Source organism: Gymnogyps californianus, chromosome 18, assembly GCF_018139145.2.
Source record: "Gymnogyps californianus isolate 813 chromosome 18, ASM1813914v2, whole genome shotgun sequence".
NCBI lineage: Eukaryota > Metazoa > Chordata > Aves > Accipitriformes > Cathartidae > Gymnogyps > Gymnogyps californianus.
This window is the reverse complement of record NC_059488.1, coordinates 6,304,131-6,331,187: the sequence shown is the minus strand read 5'-3', so window position 1 is coordinate 6,331,187 and position 27,057 is coordinate 6,304,131. Positions and strand designations below refer to the sequence as shown.

The following is a 27,057-nucleotide window of genomic DNA, read 5'->3' as shown; positions in this document are numbered from 1 at the left end:
CGGCGGCGGCTGACAGCTCCCCCCGCCGCGGCCGCCCTGCTTAAAGGGGCCGCGCCCGCCGCCCGTGCCCCCGCCCCCTGAGGCGCTCCCCGGGGAGGCCGGACCCTCGCACGCTGCTTCTACGTCTGGCTACCCCCCTCCCGCCGCCGTGCCGCCCGTCCGGCCGGCTCGGCGCTGGGAGGCCCCGCCGATGACACATAGCCCTTTTAAGAGGCCGCGGCGCGGCTCGAGGAGGGCATCGATCGGCGCTATAAAGGGCGGGCTCGCGGCGGCCGCGGTGACAGCGGGGGCGCGGCGCGGCGGAGGCTCCCGGTGCCGCCATGGACTTCAACGTGAAGAAGCTGGCGTCGGACGCGGGGGTCTTCTTCTCCCGCGCCATGCAGGTGAGGCGGGCTGGGCCGCAGCGCGTCGCCATGGCAACGGCGCCCGCCTGAAGGGGGAGGCTCGGGCCTGCCTGCGGCCGGGGCTCCCCTGCGGCTGCCGGGCCTTCCCCCGGCAGCGTCTTTCCCGTTGCCTTGCCTCCCTCCCTCCCGTCGCACGGACACGGAGCGTCCTGCGCCGCACCCTGGGACCCGCGGGTCGAGGGCACAGCAGAGCCAGGGCGGTTTTTCCCAGCCCGAGGGAGGCTGGAGAATGAGCTTGGAGCTGGATGGGTCTGCGTGACTGAGCCACAGCCCCAGGAGCGGCCACCTCTGGGCACTGGAGGCTCCGGGCGGTGCTGAATGACCCCGAGCAGGAGTTAAGCTTAAACCATGGTGCTGCTGCGGTGAGATGGTCTGGTAGAGGTTAATAAGGCAAACAGCCCCGGAGGTGCTTCTAACCAATACACTGATTGGGGCAGGGGGGAGAGGAGTGTGGAGAGGACATTGCTTGCCTAGTGGTTGTTGTTCTTAAAGAAAAGCTTATCTTGCGAACAGCTGTTCAGTTAGCTGTGCCCAGACCCATCGGGGAACTCTTCCCTTTTGCTAGGGAGATGTGGTAGAGGTGGCCTTGCAGGTGGTCTGCACTTCAGTCCCTCAGGAGGTCAGGTAGCAGCAGCTCCCAGGCCCTGGCAAAACACAGTACTGTTAAAGTGATGGGAAGGAGCTGCTGAGACCGAGCAAGTAGTGTCTCGGTAGGCTCATGTGGCATCAGGACCATCCTTCACAAACTTGAGATCAGGAGCTGCTTGGGGATGCAGTGACCCCCTGGAGCTGTGGAGTGAAGAAATTTGGCTACCCATGAGGAGCAAAGTGTGCCGCAGGTGGTGAGATGTGGCTGCTGAGTCCCTCTGCTTCTTTGGCATAATAACTAGAAAACTGCTCTTGGTTAGGCAGAAGAGGAGAGAGGCAAGTCAGAGCTGGTTGGGATTCTGCCTGAAAAGTGAAGTCCACTTGGTGACTCTGGGACTGGGCTACTTGTTCTGTCTTTTGTGTGGGGGTTGATAAACAAACAGAGCAGTGCTGTCTTGTTCCAAACCTTCTGTGCAGTGGAGTAATTCTGGCTCTTTTAGGAACTGGTCTCCTGTAAACAGATATCACCTCCTGTAACCGCGCCAATGAGTCATATGTTATGAAAAAGAGAGATATTAACTACAGGTGCAAAATAAGGAGCAGATGGAAAGCTTAAAGATGCTGTTCTCATGCAAATGACCTTGGTAGCAGAAGAACGGAAGAAATGCTGTAAAGAAATCTTATGTTTAGAAGCCTTATTGTAAGTCTCTGATAAGTGGTTTTTAGCTTGAAGGCGTAGGAAGGAGACAGGCATGGGAACAGTGTCTGCACACAGTGATTCTAGAGCAAGGAGGCGTTTATAAATAGTGGCTTCTGCCTACTACACCTACTCCACATAATCTTGTATATGAATATTCGTATGCCTAATTACAGTAGTAATTTCTTGAAACAAAATGGGCCCTGGTACTTGTGGACAGCATGCAGGTGTTTGTGGAAGGAGGGGAGACTAGAAGGAAATGCATTGCTGAGGCTGAAAACCACTTTCTGAAATGTCATTGCTGGGGGAATTAGGCCTATTTGGGCTGTCCCCATAGAGTCCTGCTGCTAGTGTGGGTAAGCACTGCCCTATCGCCACCAAGAGCCACAAATGACAATTGAGGTCTGCTGTTGGCAGTAAGGATTGGATTTGTAGCACTCTAGCACAGCAGATCTCTACGAGGGGAATAAGACCTGCCTAGAATAAACTCAGTTTTCTATAGCATTGGAGATGCTTTCTTTGGCTCCAGGCATTTAATAAAGTGATGTTTTACTGGAACTGCAGCAACTGGGAGATAAATGGACTGGCCATTATGTGCTGTGCCACTCAGACAGCATTAGCTATTGCTGTCTGGCCAACACACAAGAGCTTAACCCGAACTGGAAGAAGGGCTGTAGCATTGCTCAGTGAGGGGAAAGGAGACAGCGTGGTCAGCACATCACCTCTGGGGTGGCTTCCCTGAGGCTTAGGGCAGGAGCAATCCTGGTTTGAAACCTGTCAAATACAACCTAATGTAGGTGCTGGATGAAAGATTTTGGACTAGGCTTGACCTCCTGCATGACAAAAAAAACCAACTCAAAACCCCACTGCTGCCTTTACATGGCTCTTCCTAGCTCAGGCACCAGTTAGCACGACTCCTACCTGAGAAGCAGCCAGGCAGATTGAAGGGCTTATGTGCTCCTGGGTGGGCAATCCTGTACCCATCTCCAGCAGGAGCAGGACAGAGGTGGCCATGACAAAGAAGCTGTGTAGTATCTCCCCAAAGCTGTATAAACACTAACTATCTTACCAGGCTTGTGTATGTGGCTCCCTGACCAGGCAGTGTCCTGTGGGCTTCATGGCATCTCTTACGATCTCCTTCAGAAAAGCAAAGCAGATAGTAGAAGTTGGGGTAGGAAGGTGGTGGTCAGCTCTGCTACCCAGGGAGTGGGGAACAAGCTTCTAGGCTTGGGCGGCTGCAAGGATATAGAGCTTTTGTAGGATTCAGCATCTCACTTGAGGATGTACTGTATTGACACTTGCACCACCAGTTGCAGCCATCGAGTTAGTATCCTCAGAGGGGATGTGGCACATAGCCCCTAACACCTGCAGACACACTTCAAACAGGTCATTCTCTTCATCTTCACTGAAGAAGAATAAGGCCTTTCTCTTTGATCAGCTGCACCTTCCAGTTATCAGTAAGTGGGTTTGATCCCAAACCTCTGCAGAGGAAGCTATGCTAACAGCTCCAGCTTCCCTACAGAACTGGCATCTCTCCTTCCAAAGGTAACACATTGGATGTCTCTGTTCTAGACAGGCTGCAAGCCAGGCTCTCTCAGGGATGTCTGGAAATAATTGTAGGTGTCTGTCTTTTGTCAGTTCTGATGTAAACTGGCTCTGGGTGAAATTGCCCAAGCGTGAGTACAGCTTTTGGGTGCTTATCCCACTGCTAATGTAATTACTACTAGCAGCTAGAGGTTGACTTATTCTATCTTGAAGCTCCTGAAGAAAGACAGACTCCCCCATCTCCCTGAACTCTGGTGATAAAATAGACTTTTATCTTTAATATCTTTAATAGAGAAAATGGACCCTCTGCTTGCTGACCTCACTGGGGTTGATATACCTTGGTTGCTGGACACCTTAAAAGTCAAGAGAACAGGAGGTGACTTAAGAAAAGGGTTTTGAAGGCAAGAGGTATGGGCCAGAGCATGTTTGCATTTGAAACACACCTATGAATCCACGAGGGCAGTATTTTTTCCTCTCCTAAATGCCTTGCTCATGAGTTAACCAAGCTGTCCTGTTAATGGCTTCCTTCTGTCCTCTAGCACAGTTTCACTTGGCTCGCAGCCTAGCTTTCCTGACTCCTGGTGACCAAATATTTGAAGCATACTCTGGTCCAGAGCCGTTGAAATTCAGGTAGTTTTTAGATGCTGACTGAGTGACTATGGCTTCTTGCCTAATGGAACCCTGTACAAGGTGGGAGGTAGATTTGCCTCAACTGATTCTGTCATGCCTCTGATCACCGAAAAAGCAAATGTTACCATAGTCTGGGTATTTTGAGCTGTTCAGAGGCTTCAGAAAATCCAATGGCCCAAACCTACTGGCAGGTGCAGGAGGCTATTCCTGGTTTAAGACTCCTGGCCCTGGTTTGATCTTTGGATCAGCTGGAAAAACTGGGGACCCTGCAAGTGGTACAAGGGCCTGAACTCTGCCACCAGATCCTCTGCAAGGGGGCTGCAGCTACCCTGTCTGAACTCACAGCATACAGGCCTGGGCCAACTGGAGGGGAGAGGGATGGAAAAATCACACAAGCCTGGAAGAGACACAAGTCAACTCGTGCTGCGTTGTGCAAAACAGCTGTGGTGTTGGCATAACTCAGTGAGAGCACTGGGATTTTATTCCCCTCACTTTTAAGGGGAGAAAGGTGCTAATGCTTTCAGCAAAGAAAACAATGCATGTGCTATTTTAAAGCCTAACCTTGATGGCCTTAAGTCCCTAGGGCTATAGGCACAGCCTTTCTGATGCTGTAGTGCAGAGGGACCCATCCAGCTCAGCACTACTTGCTGACCCTGCTGACATCCCATAGTGTCTCTACCAACTGTCTTGGGGAAAAGGGGATTTTTCTCCCAAGCTGTGAACGCAGGCAGCTGCCCTAACTGCAGTCCAGCACGGTCTTGCTTCTTTTGGGCCTGTTGCCCAAGTGCTGCTCTCCCGATCTGTCAGCCTGCTTGCCCACATGGGCCCCGATAATGCATCTAGTGTTCCTGCTGGCCAGCCAAGCCTCCCAGAGGAAACCCAACCTTTGGCTGAATTATTGATGCCCTGGAACGCAGCACGACTCTCCTCTTCCTGGAGTGAGAGAGTGGCACTCGACAAAAGGCTGCCCTGCATTATTAATCACCTCATCAGCTTCCCTGCACAAAGACGGGACGGGTGCTCAGCTGGATCAGCTGCAGGGATGCTTCCTGCAGGGCAGGATCAGTGGAGCCTCTCAGCACTGCGACCTGGCACGTGATCCCAGGATGCAGATTCTGGAATTGGTTCAGGGCAGGACTGTTGACCCAACTGTCAGGTTCTAGAAAACAAGTGGGAGTAGTTCTGCCACAGCAGGATGGAGGAGCTTAAGGTTCTCCCCAGACATTGCAATTGCATGTGCTCTGCCTGCCCTGACTCTCTCCCAGGTGGATAGCACCAAGCCTGTAGGTCGACTTGATAAAACCAAGTAACACTCCCATTTGTGGCAGTCTGGAGTATTTGGTGCTGCAAAAGACAGCAATGCCTCTAGTCCAGGAGCAGCAAGACACAAAATATTTTTCATCTGTCTTTTTACAGTCAGGGGGCATGAGTGTATGATTAGCTCGTCTGTTCTCCTGCATCTCCGGGCCTCACAGTGAAATCTTATGTATGTTCAATGGGAAGGAAAAATAATGACATTTCTGTAAGTGTTATGAAAACAAATTCCTAGGAACAGAAATCCTTTATGGGGGAGTTCTGCTTGAAGTGCTTGAGTAGCCAGACTTCATAAACTGCTGTTCTTCTGCCCTGCTTTTTGGTGGGGACACTGGCTTGGGCAGTCAGTTAAGAGGGCATCAGCAGCTGAGACCTGTTGCCACCTGAAAGCTCAGATCTCCACTTGCACCAGACAAGAAAAAGAACCAGTTCATAGGATAAGGCACTGTAACTCACCTCTAATCTCCTTTGCTGGCTGTGATTTCATGAGAAGCTTCATCTGATCTCACTGCAAGCTGCTCCTGCAAGAGGTGGTCCTGCTCTCCCCTGCACCTGATGGCACATGCCCAGTAGTGCTGTGAAGTCGGGTGAGTTCTCTGATCTGTCTAAAAAGTCATGTTAGAGGTCAAGTTGAGCTGGATCAGTGACTCCCCATGCACAGACAAGGAGGTAGAAGTGTGCTGCAGGGGAGGAAAAGAGCACCCTCTGCAGCAACCTGCAATGAGATGGTACCCACTGCCCCCAGGCCGTGCCTGGGTCTGGACTTTGCAGCATAGCTGACTTCTGGGCAGGGCTGAGGGAGACACTAAGGGCATTAAGTGTAAATGGAGTAACAGCCTCCCAGCATGTGAGCTACAACCTCCCATGCCCTTGCACCCACTTCGTGATGTTCATGCCCTGCTTTCCAACGCTGAAAGAAAGCCTAAATAAGAGATTGTTTTCTGGCCTGACCCTTTAGAGCCACAGGCTGTGACTGAGATTCCTGCCCATCCTCCTCTTCTGGCATAGCCCCCAGGCTGGCAGTGATCATGGTGCGTGTCCTCAGCCCTCTTGCAAGACAAACAGCTTTAGTGCCTGATTTGAGATAAGAACTGAGTTTCTGAGTCCTGGCTGCTCCCTGGCAAAGTGCTGTGCAAATGACCCATGTTATTCCACCGCATCAGGCGAAGGGGTGGAATACAGAAAACAGCTGCAAAGGACAGTGATGCTTGGAGATGCTGCTTGTGAATATAGCAAAGGACCCCAGGGCTGGAGTGATTCAAGAGGCTGGCAGTAGCACTGTGGAGAAATTCAGCTGATAAACTGGCTTTAGGCTTGACAGCACCAGGGCACATGCTGGTGCAGGATGAGTCTAAACTGCAGGAAGAAGAGCTGGACTTGAAAGTGAGATGAGATCTCAAAAAGCTGTCTGGGAAGGGGGGGGTGAGAGAGACCGTTACGCTTGCATCAAAGACTCTTGGCTTGTTTAAGAAAGCTCTTAAGCAGATGACTCAAGAATTGGTGCCAAATACCTGGGAAGCCCCAGTTTGCTGCATGGCAGTGACTCAGCCCAGCCTGGCAGAATTTGAAAACAGCTCTGGGCTTCCAACAGTGACAGAGGAAGAGAGCCTCAGCTGCTCACGCATGTCTGATAGTCATGTGTGTCCCCCAAAGACAATCATAGACATTAGGTACAAAGCAATACAAACACTCTCTCACCTTGAATCTGCTTTTAGCCATGTCCAGCAATAGCCAGGGGGCCATGGCAAGACTGAGCTGAAAATAAGTGCCAGTAACCAGGGGCTACTGGTGCTGAGGAAGAGACTGGTGAAGCGATCCCTGGTCATGCATGGCTGCGACTCCTCTGTCCCCACCGAGCTGCAGGAGGGAGTGTGACTGTCCTTGCAGTTGAGTATCTGTCACCACCAACATCTGGCAAAGCAGTTCACTGGCTCTAGCTCGAATCTTGCCCAAACACGTCACTGGGTAAACATACCTGAAGGGCTTGCATATCTCAGACATCTAGTAACATTTGCACAGGGCTGGTAACAAGACTCCTAAAGGCTGTTTGCCTGCTTCGCATGCTGGTTCTGGGCTTGCTCCTTATCTCACTTTGTTCCCAGCATTGTACTGGATGCGAATGTAGCTGGGGCTGTTGGGCAGCCACAGGAACAGGGCTTGCCAGAAAGCCTTTCAGGAGGGGCAGCAGACAGCAGACTAAGACCCCATCTTGGCCCATCTAGAGCTGAGCTATGGGACAGGGGAGGGGAGAGGAAAAGGTACAAGTGGCAGATCAGACAGGAGTTGTATTTCATCTAAGAGTTTTAGCCAGGCTTTAATCTCTTGGCACCTGACTGTACCAGGTATTGTACAGTACCAGGTCCTGATGACTCAATGGTGGCACCAGAGGTCAGCAACAAGGGCTAAAAGGACAACTGCAACCTCTGTAGGATCCCAAGTGGCATAGCTGTCTAAAGGGGTCTTTTAGTATGATCCAACAAGATGCTGGTTCCATCAAGAGCAGGAAATTGTGCTTAAAAATACATTGAAGTTGGCCAGCTTCACTGAGAGGAGCAAGTGGAAAATGGGGATGGGATGAGAGGGAACGGGCTCTTCTCTCAGAAATCCCCAAAGGAAGCAATGGGGGGTGTCCAAGCCATCTGACGCTGCACCTCCAAACTGACAAACCTTGCTCGTCAGATGTCACTGCCCAGTATGAAAACACTGAAGACTTGCACAGCCTGCTCTTCCCTGCTGCTAACTTTAAACTTAAAAGGAATCACGGAGGCAGAGTCTGTTGCCAGTATGAATCTGAGTGCTGAGAGAAGTCAGACACCATTATATTTCTCTCAATACTCTGCCTCAGAGCATTTCCTACAGGAAGAGTCACTTGTCGGAAGCATTTTTATCTAAATCCTGAGTTTGAGCCTCCTTAAACCTCAGATGCTCAGTTGGCAGCTCACTGCCAGCAAGGCAGGAGGTGAGCTGGGAGGCAGCGCTCAGACACTGTCAGTCTGACAGCTGTTGGAGGGCACTCACAAGCCCTGTAGCAAAACCGATACTGTGTACATGCTTGTCTAATAAGATGAGAAGAAAGCCTGACTTGTGAGGTGGTAGTGGCATTCCTGATCCCATTGGGTTTGCAGGACGTAGAGTTGGTTAGGAGGAGGTGAAGGGAGTTGGCACCTTGCTTCACCTGAAGGATGTCTGTTGCTCTCCTGCATGAAGTACTGCAAGCCACGTGCACATTTAAATAGATTCCTCACAACTAGAATATTTTTGTACCAGACCTTATTAAAAGTTACTTATTCTGGAACACCTCTCAAATCTGGACTCTATTTTTAGCTCAATGCTTGTTCCACTCTTGGGCAAAAATTTGCCCTCTTCCCCTGAAAGATGCCTGGGGACAAAGAATGACACCTTGAAGGCTTTGTAGCTCTACTCTGACATAAATGCATGAGACAGAAGAAGCCTCAGTGTCTCTTAATAGCCCTGTAGCACACTGTAATTTTGCTTTAGTAGAACAGACCTTCTAATGACTGCCTCCTTCCTGCAGTTCACTGAAGAAAAGTTGGGCCAGGCTGAGAAGACTGAACTAGACGCCCACTTTGAAAACCTTCTGGCCAGGGCAGACTGCACAAAGAACTGGACAGAGAAGATCTTGCGTCAGACTGAAGTTCTGCTACAGCCAAACCCTAGTAAGTCCAGCTTCTAATGCATGAAGGACAAATATCACTTGCAGCTCAGTGTTAGAAGACATGCCCTTCGGCAGAGAGCACTGAGTTTGTGGGGGTTGGAAGAAACGTGTCTTTGCAGACCTGTCCTTCCTTCCCTACGTAGCTGAGATGACTGGCGCTGCCCTACACAGCCTGGCAGTGCTCCCGAGGACTGGGGAAGGGACACCTTCTCCTGGTGCTGGTGCTTGCTCTCCAGTGCGTTATTGAGGACCGCATGGGGTGGGCTCCCCTGAATGCCAGTTCCAGGGGCCCCTCGTTCTTCCTCCATCCTGTAACCACCGTGGCATCCTCATTCCAGGTGCCAGAGTAGAAGAATTCCTCTATGAGAAGCTTGACCGGAAGGTGCCTTCCCGGGTCACCAACGGGGAGCTGCTGGCACAGTACATGACAGAAGCAGCTAATGACTTTGGGCCAGGGACACCTTATGGTAAGTCAGCCTGGCTAATTAAAAAGCCCTGGGAATCCATCCCCTCCTGAGAGAGTATCCCCACTACTGTTTTGGGTTAAGGCTTCCACAGTGTGCCTCTTGAAGGGGGCAGGGTGGCCTGCTCCCCCTGTGGCAACCTGCCTATTAGCGTGTCAAAGCTGATGCCAGAGCAGGGTCTTCTCTAGCACAGAAGCAAACAGCCCATCTGGAGTAGGAAGTCAAGTCTTACTCCACAGCAAAGCATGCTCCGTGCTGTGGGGGAAAAGGAGCAGGGGTCTCCCCATTCCTAATGCAGTCCTCAAGTCTGGCAGAGCTAGAGAAGAAACAAAGACGCGCAGATCCAGGGTAGCTAGTGGAACTGGTACAGGACACAGAAACTGTTCTGTGCTATTTCTGTGGCTTTCTAAACTAGCCTGAACAGGGAGTTGCAGTGAATGGCTTTAGCTCTGTCCAGTTTGAGCATATTTTTAGTCTAAGGTGGTATGTAGTTGCACACAGTTTCTCTAGACTGTGAACAGGAGAACCATCCTTTAACTGTGTCCTGCAAGCGGAGGGTGGAAATCTTTCTCCAGCAGAAAGAGAACAGGAAAACAGACTTGGGAAGGTTGGTGCTTGGCTACAAGCCTCAACAGGCCCCTTCCTCACCACACAGAGCATCTTTCTGCTCTTAAATCCTAACAGTTGCCCCTTCCTGGGGGAATTTTTGGCTTCTTTAAGCAGCAGACCTGCACAGAAGCACAGCTTTAACTTCCAGCTGTCCTTGCCTCTGCCATGAGCATTGTTACTGCTCTCCAAATCAATAGTTGTTCAACAGCGAGTCCTGTTACAGGCAGAACAGCTGTTAACTGCATCTAGAGCCAGCGCTGCCTAATCAACTCATTTTTTTCTGCTCTGGTGCTTTTTAATTTGCTGCTCTGTTCCTGTGCCTCTGTTTTATGAGACAAAGATCATTCTGCGCAAGCAGGTATAGCAGTAAAAGGACGTCAGCGGAATAAGTGCCTCAGCAGATAGATAAGATCAAAGCTGCACTGGGAGCAGCTGAGAAGAGGCCTCAAGCTAAAAGCAGACCATAGTCAGGACTGAAGCTGGTGTGGTACGGGCATGGTCACCTTGCCCAGGCAGGGTACACTGTGCCTTTGTCCCCCAACACTGGAGCCTGGTAGCTCTGGGTGAGATGGCTGAGGCCAACATAATGTTAATTGATTTCTCCTGGAGTTGAAGGCTCCTGTTATTGCAGGGAAGACCTTGATAAAAGTTGGAGAGACTCAAAGGCGCTTAGGTGCAGCAGAACGGGACTTCATCCACTCCGCCTCCATCAACTTCCTGACCCCACTGCGCAACTTCCTGGAAGGGGACTGGCGAACCATATCTGTAAGTATGGTAGCAGGGAAGGGGAAGCTTGTCACGTCACCAGAGACGAGGAGGGCAGGGGTACAGGGAAACAGTCCTGGAAGAACTCATTTTCCTTCCCTATGAGAAAGGAGGACTCCATACCTCTCCCCTCAAAGAATGCAAGGACCAATCCTAGGTCTGCTCAGGGTTTCCTCTGTGGCAGGGAAGGATTGCCAATTGATGGGCATGAGGAAGGTAACTCCTTTCCTGACTCCTGCAGCTTAGTGGACACCACCCACCCATGGGCTGCTCTGATTCCAGGTTAGCTTGTATCCCTGGCAGCCAGGCCCAAAAGTCTTGCTAATGAGATGAACATAGCAACTGCTTCTTTCTCACTAGCATTTTTTGATATGGAAATAGATTTGATTCCTAGATGATACCTTGTCCCCTTCCCTCCCCAACAGCTCCTAAGCAGTCTGCTCTTACCCATTTTCTATCCCTTCCAGAAAGAGCGGAGGATCCTGCAGAACCGCCGCCTGGATCTGGACGCCTGCAAAGCCAGGTTGAAGAAAGCCAAAGCTGCCGAGGCAAAAGCAACGGTAACTTTTTCCCTCATTCACCTCTCTGTCCTTCTGGCCCCAGGACTTGGCTCACATGGACAAAAATTAGGCTGCCCTACTATGTCCTGGCTCTGGCAGGCATGGGTGGGGGAATTCCTCGTCTGGTATGCAAGGGAAGAGGGAGCAGGAGCCATGTGCCTGTTCCTGAGATGTCCTCCCTTGGGGGAGTTGCTGAAACAAATAGTTCTGAGCTTCCAGAGTCTGGAAACTTCTGCTTGACCCAGGCTCCTGCCTCCTGACTGATAGTGGTTGCTGGATGATTTGTGCTAGTAACTAAAAGGCTGCATCTTCTGAGGACTTGCTAAGTTTCCCTGGGGATCTCAAACCAAGCCAAGAGACGGCTGAGCTGGGAGGTGCGCAAGGGAAAAGCATGCTGGGGCTCTGCAGCAGTCCCAGGCTTTCAGACTAGTTAGGATTCTGCCAACTCGTCTTCCCCAGGCAGGAGTGCCGTGGGAGCCTGTAAGGGGTGGCTGGGGTCAGACTGGCTACCAAGAGGTCCTTCCTTCAGCCTCTCTATTCATTTAATTCATGGTGCTGTCTAGTTACAAGCTAGTCTTGCCCTCTGGCTTTGGGGAAATCATGGCAAGTAAACTAGCAAAGGTCCCAGGTCAGAGCAGTGCAAAGGGACTGGTAAGTCAGCCAGTGTCACTGTCCGCAGGCCTGAGCAATGGGGACAAGCACTTCAAAGTGCTTGTCTGAGGCTGACAAGAGCTGTCAGCTCAGGGTGCTCCCTGGACCTGAGGCATCTCCTGGAGCTGGGCTCTCCCTGGGCAGAGGCGGTGTAGCAGGAGGCAGAGAGGATGTAGCTGGGCACTGGTGGGTTCCCTGGAGGGCCTCGTTGAAGCAGATTGCCATCCTGTAGCACTCTGGCTGTTGGCACAAGGACTTGCCAAGTTCTGCTTCTAGCCTGGGGCCAGGAGCTTAACTAGCAAATGTGTGCAATCAGAATAGGCAGGAATCCTTGTCAGTTGGTCTCTCGGATGCACTGGGATACCAGCCTAGGAGCCCTGCCATGAGCCCATTTTCTAGCCATCTCTCAGCTGGGCCTCTGGCCTTGCAGCTCCCTGGGTGGCCAGTTCCTGGGTATTTTCCCTTTTCTCCAGCTCTAACTGCATACATGCCATATGGGGAAGCTGTGCTAAGCTCAGCAGCCTCCATCAGCAGGTCTACTAGAGTGCTCAGGCCTGTGTGGGAAAGCTCTGAACAAAGCTATGGATGAACAAAAGTGATAACTGCCCTTTTAAGAAAGCCTCCTCTCATCAGTCGGGTCACCCAGATCCACTGAAGGTAACTTCAGGGATCCCCAAATCCCCTTCTGAAGGGGACAGTGTCCCCAGTCTCAGTGGGAAGTGGTGGCCATTGCTTTATCTTAAGCTCAAATCAGAGCAGGAATTCAGATACCTCCTGTGCTTCCTCCCTTTCCACCCTCTTTACCTTGCTTCCTACATGAAGTGATCCCAAGGCCTCTCACCTGCACACAGACCCTTGGGTGAGGGACTTCCCTGTAGCTGGAAAAGAAAAACTTGGTTTCCCACTGGAACTGCAGGGCTGGGGTGCCCCAGGCAGGATGCAGAGCCAGTCCAGGCTTTCCAGGGTGTTCGCCCCAAGCCACGTTTCAGCCATTCTGCTTCTTTGAAACAGAGATCACACAACAGAAGAGCAACCTCAGGTGCTGTTGTGGGCACCCATCTCTTACCCAGCTTAGCTTAAAGGTGGGGTCCCTGGCCTCAGGGCTCTGGGTGCCTCACTGAATACTAGAGGACAAGGCACAGGCAGAAGCTCCCAGCACGGGGTGGAGGGGGAGAACTGCTGCCTCTGCTCTAGGCATGTTAACTCATCATTAGACCACATGTAACATGCCTGGAGTCCTGTGTCACACCTCTCCATCCAAGCTGGCCTAAAGTATTGCACCTCTCCCAGCTCACCACTCTCTTGCTGCTCTTCCCCTCTGTAGTGCAAACTTCTGTTCCCACAGCTTCTGTCTCGTGACTGACTCTCCAAGTGTGCTGCTGCCCAGACCTGTGAGCTGCTGTTCGAGTATCTGGGCTTGTGCATTTCCCTCGGACTCTGTGCTTTGTCCTTCCTGTTGATGCTGTTTTGTTTACTAACCTTTTTGTTTTGTTTCTTTGTAATTTGCTCAGTGTGAGGGAGATGTGAGTATTGACTGTGCTAAGTGCTGTGATTTTTTTTCTTTAACACCTCTCATTGTCTCTTTCCCATTTTAAATGAAAATTCATATCTCCCTTGTCCCATTGGGACTGGCCCTGGAGCATGTGCTGAGCGTGATCAGGGCTGTGGCTGCCTGGGGAAGGTGCTCCAGAAAGATGGGAGCGTCTGTCGGCTGCCTGCAGCCCCTCTGGAGCATGCACGCGGTTCCATCAACGCTGCTTGCAAGCAGGGGCTCCTGTAAAGACCCACTCAGGCTTCTCCAGCTGCAGGCAGGAGGAGGTCGGGTTGGGTGGCAAGTCCCTCTCCTGGAAAGGAGGTAGCCCAGAGACAATGACAGGCAGGTTGAGCTGGTTGTGGTGCTGTTCTGTCCTCCAGGCTCCAGGGCTCTGCCTGTTTTTGCCCATTACAAGAGTGGAAGGGGGAGGGAGGTGGGTCCTTTTTGACCACTGCTTGCAAATACAACTTCTCCATGCACAGGAGTGCAAGAGCAGCTTGCCTCCTTCATCCCATGTGCTATGACTAGTTTTGGGACTCCCTGGAGACCAGGGAATGGGAGGAGAGGTTTCTTCAGTTGCTCTTGATCTTTTTAAAAAAAAAAAAAAAAAACCACAAAACCCATAAGAAGCTATTTCTGTGAAACATCTCTTCTCCCCACAGGGAGGAGTCAAGCCTAGTTGCTGTGCTGGCCTCAAATCTCACCGGTGCATTTTTCTCCCTATATTCAGCTTTGACTTGTAATAGGAATTGCTCCTCCTTATTCCTTCCTCCAGCCATCCCCAAAACTCCTACATGGTTTGAAAAAAAAACTTTTCTTGTTGGGACTGCCTGACCGCTCTTCCACACACCGGTCACTCATTCCAGCAGGCTGATCGGGGCCCAGCAAATCGGGTCAGCATGTATAAGTAGGTCTGGGTGACCTGCAAAGAGATTAACCTGGGAGAGGAAATGTGGGGCCTGAGAGGATTAACAACGTAGCTGGGTTACAGCTGGATCGTGTGCCAGCCTTGCACACCAACCCACTGCGCAGTAAAGGCTGACCAGGAGGATGCCCTGATCCATCGCACCAGTGATGGTCCTGATGTAAGCTAGCTCGTTGGCTTATCTCTTTGGGTGATGCTACAGCCAAAGGTCATCCTAGGAGGAGGCCTAGTCTTAGCTTAGCTGGACAGAGAGACCATGTTATGTGATGGTTAGTGAGCCCACACCTGTGTGGGGATGGACTGGATCCCTTGCATTCCCAATGAGCAAAACCTCCAGAGTGCTTAAGTCTTCCTGCCCCAGGGCAGAGGTTTAGCTATGGAGAAGGTGGCTTGGAGGTTTTCTGACCTCTGGGATGAAAACTCATACACTACCTTTGGCAACAGCAAGGCTTTGGACTAGATCTGCTTTGGCGAAGCCATGCCCCTTACTGAAAATAGCAGATCTGAGTCTGTTAGGAGGAAACATGCCCAGAGGCTTGGTGAGAGTAAGAACAAGTAGATGTGTTTCTTTAAAAGGCACTGTGGAAAGGATGCTCTGATGCTCATAAACATGCTCACTTTAAGGACAAGGCCCTGTACAGGGACACTTCAAGGACTGTAGGCGGGAAGCAAGGGGAAAGGAGGTCCTGCCCACGGGACTGAGCCAACATGACATGAGCAACCTGCTGGCTGCAAGGGAATGGGAAATGAATTTGAGATTGTGCTGTCTCATCTCCACTCCAACTGGCCGCTGTATGAGCAGATAGCTGTAAGTACAGGCAGAGTTTCTAACAGCAGAAATATCTGCTGTTCAGGTACCGGGTGGGACTGTATGAGCCAGTCCACCTCCTCTTGCACAAGCCTGGCTTCCACCTGGGGAGAGCTTCCACACACCACTGCCCAGACTGGGAGACCTCCCTCCTGCCATCCAATGAGAATTTGAACTAAGCTCCCAGCCCAGACAGGAGAAAACCACTACTCCCTTCTTCCATCCGTTGCCCGACTGACTCCTATCGACTCTTCTGCGTGACTTGTACATGAAACTCTGTTCCCCCCACTAGGCTGTGCCTGACTTTCAGGAGACTAGACCTCGTAATTACGTTCTCTCCGCCAGCGCATCAGCGGTAAGATTGCCTACTCCCAGATATTGCCTCTCCAACCTCTTCCCGCCCCTCTCTCCACCTGACTTAAACTCAGACCTAGTGCTCTGCTGTTTTCAACATTTTAATGTGACATGGGCTGCCCAGGGTTCCTCTGACTCAACCTGAAGGATGCAGATCACCCCTGTAGGGGTGCGTGGTCAGGGTCTGGTACTTTTGTTGCTTGGTTTGCTTTCCAGTTTCTCTGCCAATCCTTTTCCACATTTCTAGTGGGAATCTTCTGACTTTTTTATTGCTAGTGGAGCAATTGAAAGGAAAACACCTTAAAGGTTAGCCTTTCTGGATGATTTGAGCTGTACACTGGCAACGTCACATGCATGACTGCCTGATCAGTACTGTGGTGTCAGTGCTCAGAGGCTTTGTAGCTGGTCAAGAGAAGCAAAGGTGGAGGAATCTCCCTGCCACCCATCGTGTCAGTAGCGCAGTAGGCTGACAGTGCAGGCTTGTCTAGTCTGCAAATAGATGTCACTTTTTTTTCCTTTCATCTTGGGGCCTGTCTGCTGGCGGCTGTTATGCAGTCAGATGCGCTGGGGGTGGGTGAATAGCCCATTGCATCTCTACTGTGTTGCACTGAGTGGCTGTGGTCAAGCAGTTGACTTTCCGTGCTGTGTTCATGGCTCCCCATTGCACAATGTCACATTTCTCGTTAAAATGTTGAAAACTGATCATCTTGCTTCCTAAATAGCATTCAGAACAACACTGATGCCTGTTAATAGAATAATCTGGGAGTGGAAAGGCTGGGGAGTGGGATCTGTAGATACGAAAAAGGACAGCCCAGCCTTCTAGCAAACAAAACATCATGGAAACAAGTTGGATTTGGTTAATGGGCAACCCATCCCATTTGGAGAAAGAGGTATGTCTGAGCTGATAGCATCAGTGTTAGTTCCCAGGGGGATCTGTCCTGACCTTTTTGGAGAGTGATGCTGGGATCAGAGATAGCTTTGCACAATAGCTAGAAAACTATTTCCATAGGTAACAGGCCTGGTGATAAGACTCCTTAGGAAGAAGCTGATACTGGTGATGCTGTAGCAATTGCTCAGTTTCCATCTCTCCTAGTGCAGCAACTAGCAGCAAGCCTGTGGCTCTGGCTTCTCCCTTGGAAAGGTCTGTTCCAAGGACAGCTCAATAATGGACTAAAACTGAGTTCTAGGAGAATCAGAGGAGAGAAACTGGGCTTTCCCTGCCTCTGAATAGCTCTGATTAGACCAGGGTATCCTGATTATTCCCTGAGGCTTTCTAAAGCAGATCTGAAGGCAAGCATTTGTATAATATGCATTAGCATCTTGCAGAGTGCCTGGATGCTCAGTAGAACATGTGTAGTCATCACCAAACTGCAAGCTGATCTGCTTTTGCTGTATTGCAAAGCTGTTCTGGGGAGCAGATACCAAGTACTGTAACATGACAGGAGAAATAGATTTTGGGGTGTTTTTAGCCCACAGGTGTCTACCCTGGCACATCTCTGTCTAGTTCAGTGGGCCCTCTCCAGAGCTCTGCTGGAGAAGCTCTGACAGCAGTGATGATGATATCGGACAGTTAGAGCAGGGCTCTAGGAGACAGGCTTGCTCTAGGTAAGCAGCCAGCACTGACCTTGATCACTTCATCATGTTTGATGGTTGCACAGCAGGGCCTCCTGCCAGGAGTGCCTGTAGGAAACCTGCTGGCCTAGCCAGCGGTGGTCCTTGTGGCTTCCAAAACTGTCTACTTCAGAGGTTGCAAGCGGTGGTTGAAGTGCCACCTGAAGTCCAGCTGCACTAGCAGGGGTGACTTGAATAACAATTGGCATCTCTAATGAGCAGAACATGGGCTGAGCCCAGACTGCTCCCCAGCTCTGTGCCGGCAGGACTGCTTTGCAACAAGCTCTCTAATCCCAGCATTCATCCCAAGGGGTCAGGCACTGCTGCAAGGTAGGAGCTCTTCATACGGTTGCTCTGCTTTTCTTCCAGGCCAGAGTCCTTGTGCTACTTTAGTCTTACTGCGTACTGACGGTATAGAGCAGTGGTTGCTGCTTACCTTGCTGTTGAGCTCTGCTCCTTTCTGGAGGGAGGGATTGCTTATGCCCAGGTAACAACTTTGTCTTACAGGTGAGCAAACAGGTCAGCTCTCTCCTGGACCATACGCCCTCAGCAGGGCTCCGATTTGGATTCTAAATTTATGTTGTTGTTTTTTGGAGAGGTGGATAACATGGTGCTTTTATTTTTTCCCCTTCCATAACAGGAGGGCTTAGATGGAATTAGATCCACCTGGATACAAGCACCTCCCTTGTTTTGTATGACTTGGAGGCTGAGGAGCCATTTCTCCTCTCTCCCACACTGACCTTTTCTTTTTGTGTAAGAAGGTGTACGTGGGCTGTGTAAGCCTAAATATCCCTTTCTCTCAGACCCTGCCACTTGCCATGCGCTGTACTCCTAGGAATGATTCCAAGAAAAACATACTGAGTACCTTAAAGAGGGTTCCTCTGGCTTGAGCTGGGGTGGAGGAAGTCAAGTGCAGATCATGGCCTTTTCTGCTCCCTGAGCTGTCTGAAACACTTCTGACTAGAGCCGCATAGTGCCTTAGCCCAGGGACAGATCTGGGCAAAGCTGGACTGCCCCAGAGCAAGGCCAACAGAAGAGAGACAAATTGGCTACAAATTCAATGGGTACTGCAGTGATCAAATGGGCCTGAAATGCCTTAAGTACTGCCTGCAGCATCCAAGTAGGAAGACCTGTGGCCAGAGTGAAAGCTTCCCATTGCCCCTGTAGTAAACCTTGCTCCAAAAACACGAGGGTGTGCTGACAGAGGTCTTGTGCCAGAGCAGCAGTTCAGGCTAGTGCCTACTTCTCAGTTGCCTATGAGGATCTTCCACCACCTGCCTTCCAGAGTAGGAGCTCTTAGACTGAGAAGAAGGGGCTTGTGTCCCCACACATGGTTGAAATTGCCCAGGCCTTATTTGAACCAGTTTCTGACTTACAGTAACAAAACATCCACCTAAAAGTCAGAGAAAACACCCAGCCTCAGTGCACTGAGCGCTGCGCAGGGACAGCCTGCGATCATAAGGGAACCAGCTACAATAACTCTGCTCAAGTAAGAAGAGATGCCAGTCAGGCTACGTACCATGGAGCAGGAGCTGAGCTGCAGGCCAGGGGGCAGAAGCCAGAACAGGAGCAGGCAGCAAGCCAAGCAGCCTGGCATAACACCTTCCTGCTTTGGCCCTTCACCAGTGCAGGCAGCTCCTGCAGGTGCTCCTTATATTGGCTGGTGGAGTTGTCTCCGCACCTGGGGCTACCACAGCCCACCTGAGGGCAGCTGCTGGTGAGCAAACCTCAGCAAGGTTCAGTTGGGAGACCCTGGGTCTGACCAGAGCGTGTTCTCTTGCTGACACCGCAGCATCCAGCACAGGGCTCCCAGGTGCCTGCAGGGCAAATTCAGCCATGCTGTGGTGAACTTCCCTGATCTGCAAAGGTGACATCAGAGGGTGAAGCTGAGGTCCTCAGAGGCCATCTCCCCTGGCCCCATTGATGTGGGGTGTTGCTGGCACGCTGGTGTGCTCCCAGTTGATCCAGGGTGATTTCTCTTCATGTTGCCAGGGCTGAGGGAGTAGTTGTCGGCCGAGGAAAGGCCAAGCCGAGGACCTCTGGGAAGGATCAATGTGTTTTTCTACCTCTTCTCTCCCTTTCCCGTCGCTGTGCATGACTTTTGTTGTCAATTTTTTCATGTCCTGGAGCCAGATCCCAGCAAGCAGCTGGCCATGTTTTGCTGCCCCGAATGTGCCCCTGTGGGTGAGGAGAGGAGGAAGGAGTAGCATGATATTTTGCCTGGCTCAAAGGCAGCATCCAGCCATTGCTTCCTCCTTGCCATAACTAAACATGCCTGTTGGTAGCGCAGACTGGCTGGATTATGATCCCATTAACCTGAGCTCTCTAGACCAGTGGGTGAGGAACACTGGTCTCTGGCTTGAGCTCACAGCAGTTCCCAGGCCCTGTTCATGGGCTCAAGCAGCTCACTTGCCTCTCCACAATCCTAAAAGAAGGGCTGTCCTTCAACACCAACCTCTGCAGGCTTCAGTAGAGCAACTCTTGCTGTTCAGAGGACTCTGCTGCTTAATCCTTTTCTTTCTGGAGCCCACTGAATGCAGTTGCTGTAACAGCCCTGGCAGGGAGCAGAGCTGGAGAGCTGCTGGCTCTGGTGGTGTGGACTTGCCCTCCTGTTGTGAAACTGAGCTCGAGGGTGCAGGAATGAGGGGAAGGGGCATCGATCTGGCCGCTGCTGCTGGGTGAAGGGCTAGCTTGTCCCCGGAGTTGGCCTGCTGTGTCCACGGAGTGTCCTTGCCAATTGGTGTTAATGCCAAGTGCTTCTCGACGTCTCCAACACTGATCTCCTTTCCTGTTGCTCTGTGGCCCCTACAGCTTTGGAGCGACGAGGTGGAAAAAGTAAGTACCCAGCTGAAATGGTGCTCAAACCTTCTGGGCATGCTGGTGGTGTTCAGGGGGCGGGGGTGCTGTGGACTCCTTCCTGCTTGTGTGCCTGCACACGTGCAGGGGAGGATCAGCGGGATGTTGCTGTCGTCAGCCTCAGTTCTGATCCCGCAGCTGTGGGGTTCAGGGTGACTCTGACAGTGGCTTGGGAAGAGCCTGCCCCGTGGGCCAGTTGGCTGTACCTAATGTGAGAGACTTCCTAGGCAAACCAGGCGTGCGTTTGTATGCGATAAAAGACAACTCTGCGCCGGTGTCGCGGGAGCAGAGGTGATGCGCTGTGGTGTGATTCAGCTCTGCTCCTGTGGCGAAGGCCCTGCCTGCTCCAATTTTGCATGTGCCGTGCATTAGCCTCTAGTAGTCCCTTGCCTGCTTGTTCTGGGGTCCGAGCAGGAGCTCTAAGCGGAGCTGAAGCAAGGACAGAGGGTTTCCCCATCAACAGCCCCAGCTGCTGGAGGGAACAGCCCTGTCAGGAGGGCAGGGTGGGAGGTTTGGAGCCTGTCGTGGAGTTGATTCTGTCTGGGTGAGCTGCACTTACCCTTCTGAGTGGATCCCTGGAGGCAAAGTCCCAGATCTTGTTTATTTTCTGGGCTCCGCAAGGGGAGTGTGACTTGTCCATGAAGATGGATGGAGGGCTGCTAGTGGACTAGAGACCAGGGTGAGCTCTGTGTGGAGCTCCAGCATGGTATGGAGCTTCCACAGACACCTTCTGGGATCCCATTGCCTTTCATACCTCAAACACCCCCAGCAGACGTTAGCCTGAAGCCTGAACTGCAAGGTGGTAGAATGGCACGTTCCTGCATGCTGCGCATGATAGCAACCTATTACTGCCTTACTCTAAATGCATCATCAGAGCAGACTGGCTGTTTTTGAACCAGCTCATCCTGTACTTTAAATCCTTCAGTCCCTCAAACAAATAAGCTGACTGCAGTCAGCTATAAGCATGCAAGGCTCTGTTCCTCTATCCTCTATCTTTGGTCTATCCTGGTTGGATAGACCAAAGTATGTCAGTAAACTTCAAAGTTCTCTGTGTCTTGGAGAAGCACAAGACTGGAAGGGACCTCCCAGGTCACAGTCCGGTGCTGGCTTTATAAGAAACTACATCCTGCAACTGCTCGGAGCCAGCAGGGAGAGGCAATGGGTCAAATCCCAGGCAGTGGCAAATGGAGCTGGGTCTGCCTGTCACAAGTTTCAAATAGCTCTGCTGCTACTGAAGTCTTTGCTCAGCTCACTGGAGCAAGAATCTCTTGGTGCTTAGTAAGGCATTGCACTGGTATTTCCTGTTACATTCCCCCTTCTCCTTTAAATAATCCCTCTCATAGAGAGGATGCAAGAAAATAGATCAGTTGTAGCTTAAAATAGACAAATCTGATTAAAAGACAGTCAAAGCATTTCTTTGTTCTAGCCTAGCTGTACAACAGTACTGGTAACGCTGTTACCAGAGGAGAGATGTAATGGCCTGCAGCAGCTCCTCCAGCTTGCCGTGGTGAGAAAGCTGCGTCTCCTCTGGGGTGACCCTGCTCAGGAACACCAGTGATGTGGCCTCTGCTCCATCAGCCTGTCTGGATTAGCCCTCTGGGGTCAATTCCAGACAAGTCGCTCCTGTGCCAGAATGATCAGGGCATTTCTAAAGCAGCAAAAGGAGCTCTCTCCCAGAACTGGTGCTGTGCAGGAACCGCTGCACCAAGGCAGGCAGCCCTCCGACTGCTGCACCCTCCTGGAGAAGGACACAGAACCCGTACTCCTCTCCTTCCAGTAAGCTGTAGCTGAGTGGACATCACTCTTCTGTGCTGTCGGTCACAGCACATCCTAAGAGGGAACTGGCACATTCCACTTGGTGTTAAGGAGTAACGCACGCTAGAGAGAACAAATGTGCCTGTTTGTGCACCCCTTTCCCTCTGGCAGCGGGAGGGGAGAGCAGGCACCAGAGCACCTGACTGCTCCAACACTTCTGGGGCTCTTCTCTTTGCAAGGATCCCCCTGGGTATTCTGGTACTGCAAAACTGCACTAGTGTAAATATGCTGTTTGCTGGTGGGGGAAGAGATGTTCTGTCTGTTTGGTAAAGAGGGTCTCCAGTAGCAGTCTGTCTTTGAATTCCCAATGTCTGCTGCATAGCTGCCTTCTATTAACTGTTGTTTAATTCCTCCTAGCTCAAAATAAGTAACTAGCTTCAAAGGAGAGCCTTGGGTAGAAGTTGGATTGGGATGTTCATCTCCACTGCAGAGAGATTTAGTTAGTAATAGCAATTTGGTAAATGCTCCCTGGCCTCAGCCTTTGTTCTGTGGTGATAAAAAGGATACTGGCAAAAGTTGTACTTCTGGAGAGAAACTTAGGGAGGTTGTCACATTCCTATGCCGATAGGCTTCAAAAGAGGGGGTTAAAAGGACAGGTGCTGGCATGGGACTGGCTTTCCACATACCTCGGGATTAACAAAGCCTCTCCATCTTCATGTTCTAGTCTTGTGGGAGTAGGAGCTTCCTAGCTTGATGCATCAGTCTTGAGCTGCCATTCCATGACCTGCAATGATCCAGTGTAGGATCAAGCTGAAATACAGCCAGAGGCCTCTGGGATCCTAACCCAGGGTGTCTTGTGCCTGATGCTCAGTGTCACAGGCGCACGTGGATCCTACTGAGCCAGCAGCACACTTGTTTCCGTGCCAAAAGGGGGGGTTGGTAGAGGAGGTGGGTGTTGCTTCTCCCTGGAAGAGGCAGAACAGGGGTCCTTGCCTTGTGCTGTCTTGAACACCCTGTCCTGTTTTGCAGGCAGAACACGAGCTGCGGCTCACACAGACTGAGTTCGATCGACAGGCGGAGGTGACACGTCTCCTGCTGGAGGGGATCAGCAGCACACATGTGAGTCTTCCTAGGTAACTGGGGGGGCTACAGGGACCACAGAGACTCTTGGCTCCTTTCTGGAAGAATGCCAAGAGGATGATGGAGCCCTGCATTGGGAGTAGAGGTAGAAGAGGTCATAAATTTGGATGCTACAGCAACCTCCTCGTAAGATCTGGAATGCTCAAACTAAAAACATAATGAAGCCTGCACAGGCAGTGCCACTGCCAGTTCTGCAGTCCTCGAAATGCTTCTGAGCCAGAAAAACCTTGTTGCTCTCTCACTAGAGCTGTGGGCTAGCCACGTGGGCCTGGCTAGAGTGCCAGGAGCAGCCTCCTCTCTGAGATCCCCCTTGGGCCTATGCAGCATTCCCAAACTTAACAAGTTAGTGTATTCAAGCAAACCAAGTAACTCTTAAATACTGGCCTGCACAAGTCTGCTTCCCTTGGGGGTAGGCAGTAGCTGCAGGAAGAGAGTTCCTGTGCCTGGCAACCAAACTCACAGACCAGCTTATGGTCCTTCTCCCTCCAGGTGAATCATCTTCGCTGTCTGCACGAGTTTGTGGAGTCTCAGACCAACTACTATGCTCAGTGTTACCAATACATGCTGGACCTGCAGAAGCAACTGGGCAGGTGAGAAGAGAGACTGCCTTTACTTCTCTGAGGGTTACTCATCTCATTACCCCCAGCTCAGGCCGCCTTCCCCATCCCACGTCATACTGTTGGGTAGAAGTTATAAAGCCCCCTCCAAGCTCTGACAGAGCTGCTGAGCTTACGGAATGGTGACCAATCCTGGTGGTAGTGCATTTAGAGCAGGCTTTGCCATTGGATTCATCTGGGCTTTATACATTCATCTCAAAGCATGATGGCCATGAGAATTCAAACATTCTTCCTCTAAATTAGTTAAATCACATGGGAGACAAATTCCTGTTGCCAAGCAGCAAGCCTGAGCGCGCTCAGCTCCAGCAGTACCTAATTCTGTGCTGCCGGCTGCACATCCCGTGGGCGCGGGCAGGGCTGTTTTGTCTGTTACCTGTCACATCAGCGTGGTGGCCTGACCCAGGAGGGGCTGTTGCCTCTACGTGATCACTCACTACTCCTGTTCCATTCTTTTCCATGCTCACAGCTCCAAAGGAGAAATGTAAGTAAGATGTTGCACACGATTAGCTCTAAGAGCTCTCCACCTCAGCCAAACTCTGGAGTCTCTGCAGACTCACTACAAAGGCGAGCAAGGGCCAGAGCTGCACTCCCTTAGTGCAGAGGCGGGTATCTACAGATAAATGAGGCGGAGCTCCATTACTCTCTCTAGAGAGCCCAGAAAGCCTGGGAGCCTCCAGTTGTGGCATCCAGTTTAACAGCAACAATGACTGTCCCTTTCCCGAAGAACTAGCAGACTAAACAGGTAACACAGACCGCGTGAGAGCAGAGCAAGGACCCAGTACAATGGACCCAGTAAAACAGCTGCAGAGCCAAGAACAGCACCTGCCCCGACCCCTCTCCAGTGCCACGCTTCAGGCTCGTACTCTGCGAGTTAGGTGCCAGTCCTGTAATAGGACATTGGAATCAAAATAAGCAGGCAGCTATTACCTGCTGCATAGTCTCAGCACCTGAGAACTGAGTGCATTTCCCCACTTGAAGGGCAGTGCAGATGTTGCAGCTGTTAGCTGGAACTCTTGAGCATCATCTCTGCAGTGTAACTACTGAAAGAAAGAGCTCTTTCTTGGTTCCTCATACTAGAGCCTCACTGAACTCTGCTTTTTTCTCCTGTGTAAGATTTTCAGGCACATTTGTAGGCAACGCAGAATCCACATCTCCTCCCCCAGCTGCTACCTCTCCTCCAGCAGTTGCTGCTGCCACACTCCCTGCTGTGCCTACTATTCCAGTTGTGCCCACGATTGTTGGGGTGCCTAATACTGTGGCAGAGAGTGTACTGAACCCAAATGAAGTCAAGCCTCCCGCCAGTGGGACACGGAAGGCCAGAGTCCTCTATGATTATGAAGCAGCTGACAGCACTGAGCTGGCACTTCTTGCAGATGAGGTTGGTAGCTTTCCTTTGCGCTGAATTTTGCTATAACTGCCTAGCATGCAGTTATGCTAGGCATAATCCTCACTGTTGCATGCTCTGCAAGGTCTCGGTTACTTTTCCTGCCCCTGAAAACCCTGTTTTATGGACATGCTAATAGAGTCTTTTCTTTGACACTAGTATCCACTGAGTTGCAGTGAGCTTGTGCTCATGGCCATTTGCTGTTGGAGAACATCACCCCAATACTGTTCTGTTCCTACTGGAGTCTAGCTGTACCCAGCTAACAAAATACCCCAATACTTAGTATCTTCACTGTGACCCTCAACTATAACTACCTTACCTGAGAGCAATGGGATAAGCTGCTGGCTGGAAGCCTGGTCTAATCGTGTTGAGAAAAAAGGAAATTCAGCAAGTTGCAAACTCTCTTGTTCACTAGCCTGAACTTTTGTATTCAGAAAGGATGACATAGCGATATCATGCCACCCTGTATGCAAAAATACCTTAAGTCAATTTGGAGAATGAAAAGGCAACAGGGACATCACTGGGCAGATTTCTGTAGATCTTCTAGTAAAGCTGCAGATGGCTCCGGGGAAAGGGCACAGATGCCTGCTAAATGAACTTCAGGAATAATTCTTCTTTCAGTACCCATCTGACTGAACTTCTTGGCTCTGTCTGCAAAGTAAGGTCCTGTCTAATGTTGTCTTCTCTCCCCAGATGATCACTGTGTACAGCCTGCCAGGCATGGACCCAGACTGGCTCATAGGGGAAAGAGGGAACCAGAAAGGGAAAGTTCCTGTCACTTACTTGGAACTCTTAAGTTAAATGTCTCCAGGAAGAAGAATGTACAAGCAGAATGCACCCCTCATCTCCTGGCACTTCTAATGCGGATTTCTTCATCCGAGACCATTGCTCTCTTCAGGGTTGACACTCCATTGCTAATATGGGAATTGTGGGAAAGAAGTGGTAAAACTGTTACAGAAAGGTTGTGGGAAAGGGCTGATGGCACCCAGGACTAAATTTGTTAACTACCAGTGCAGCCTGCTTTGAGGTTAGTCTTGATGGCGCAAGATTCCTTGATTACTTTTTTTCCTACCCTAGTCTTGTTTATCGCAGTGGCTTTCCCAGGGCCAGCAAGCTGTCTCCCTCGGCAGCTGCTCACGGCGTTTAAGTTACACTTCCCTTGTGTCTGGTGTGGGTTAGTGCCCGTCTGCCCCTCCCGTCCTCTCCCTTCTTCAGCAGTAGAATTGCCTAAGTCACACCATCAAGCATTCCAGTGAGGAAGTGTCCCACACAAACCCTCTGACATGTACCTAGCTCTTAAGGCAAGGAAGCTGAATTTAAGAATTAAGAGCCTGTTAAACCCCCCCACCTTGCTCACCTGTGGGAGAACAGGAATGCGAGGCTCTCTAAGAGCCATGCTTACTGTCGTGGTGCCTGATGGCTTCAGTCTAGAACTGTCCTCTGAAGCTGGAAGGAAATTTCTTTGTGAAGACCAACCTAACAACATAGGGCCTGTACGTCAAAAGTCAAACCTCAGTGCAAGGGACCATGCATCTTGCTTGCATTTCCTCTGAGAAACTGCTCTTGGACTGCAGAGTTTACAAGCCTTTTTTACAAGCTTTGCTCCTTGTGTTAATTGTCCAGGCTTTTCTTTCAGTGCGTCTGTTCCAGGCATGTTTTAGCCTGACTTTATTTTCACCCTAGGTCACTGATTTAACTAATACTTCCCCTCCCATCTCAGCAGTGAACAGACTTGGTGCATCCTAGTACAGTAAGGGATGGTCCCACGTGCTGGAATCTCCAACAAGCAGCTGTTCTTGGCCATACACACACTAAACAATCCAGGCTGCCCTTGATGTGTGTGGTGGTTTAGCTCAAAGGGAGTGCTCAGGTGTGTATGCCTTTTAATCCTATCATGAGCTTTTTAGCTAGAGCTCGCCTAAAGGACTTCCGCTGCTGTGTAACTAGTTTTCCACTCAAGCTGGATGGAAGAGAAACTCACCTGCACCAAGCTCCCTGTTCACAACCTTCCCCTCGGTATGTCAGAACTAACTTTGCTTGTTTATTGATCTTTTGCACTTTCCCCAATGGTATCGTGACCACTCTAATGTAACAGGGCACTGAGCACCTGTGTATGTAGGGCTCATGGTTTTCAGCACTTATTTGCCAATAAACAAACTGCCTGACCTCC

At 51.0% G+C, this 27,057-nt stretch overlaps 1 protein-coding gene and 1 long non-coding RNA gene across 5 annotated transcripts; one reads left to right on the top strand and one right to left on the bottom strand.

The window, feature by feature from the left end:
• The first annotated feature begins 233 nt into the window (after window positions 1-233).
• SH3GLB2 (SH3 domain containing GRB2 like, endophilin B2) lies at window positions 234-27,057 on the top strand. Of its 4 annotated transcripts, XM_050907774.1 has the most exons (13): window positions 234-383; window positions 8,714-8,855; window positions 9,193-9,321; window positions 10,559-10,692; window positions 11,160-11,252; window positions 13,415-13,426; window positions 15,463-15,525; window positions 19,947-19,970; window positions 22,776-22,865; window positions 23,376-23,476; window positions 23,970-23,984; window positions 24,617-24,881; window positions 25,581-27,057. In XM_050907774.1, the coding sequence occupies exons 1-13, from the start codon at window positions 321-323 to the stop codon at window positions 25,686-25,688; spliced, it is 1,239 nt and encodes a 412-aa protein (XP_050763731.1). In that variant the 5' UTR covers window positions 234-320; the 3' UTR covers window positions 25,689-27,057. The 4 variants fall into 4 exon arrangements, with proteins under 4 accessions (XP_050763731.1, XP_050763734.1, XP_050763732.1 ...); XM_050907777.1 differs by lacking the exons at window positions 13,415-13,426; window positions 15,463-15,525 and having other exon boundaries at window positions 235-383; XM_050907773.1 differs by lacking the exons at window positions 13,415-13,426; window positions 23,970-23,984 and having other exon boundaries at window positions 238-383.
• On the bottom strand, window positions 762-18,715 carry LOC127023593 (uncharacterized). The gene is made up of 3 exons (XR_007767462.1): window positions 18,655-18,715; window positions 5,635-5,783; window positions 762-1,503 (listed from the first exon to the last, which is right to left on the bottom strand). It is a non-coding gene; the product is annotated as an uncharacterized LOC127023593 (long non-coding RNA).

Excerpts from the sequence above, each read along its gene's own strand:
- SH3GLB2 (XM_050907774.1), top strand. The coding sequence starts at position 321 with ATGGACTTCAACGTGAAGAAGCTGGCGTCGGACGCGGGGGTCTTCTTC. Across the intron at positions 15,526-19,946 it reads TCTCCGCCAGCGCATCAGCG|CTTTGGAGCGACGAGGTGGA; the intron begins GTAAGATTGCCT and ends TGGCCCCTACAG. Across the intron at positions 24,882-25,580 it reads TGGCACTTCTTGCAGATGAG|ATGATCACTGTGTACAGCCT; the intron begins GTTGGTAGCTTT and ends TTCTCTCCCCAG.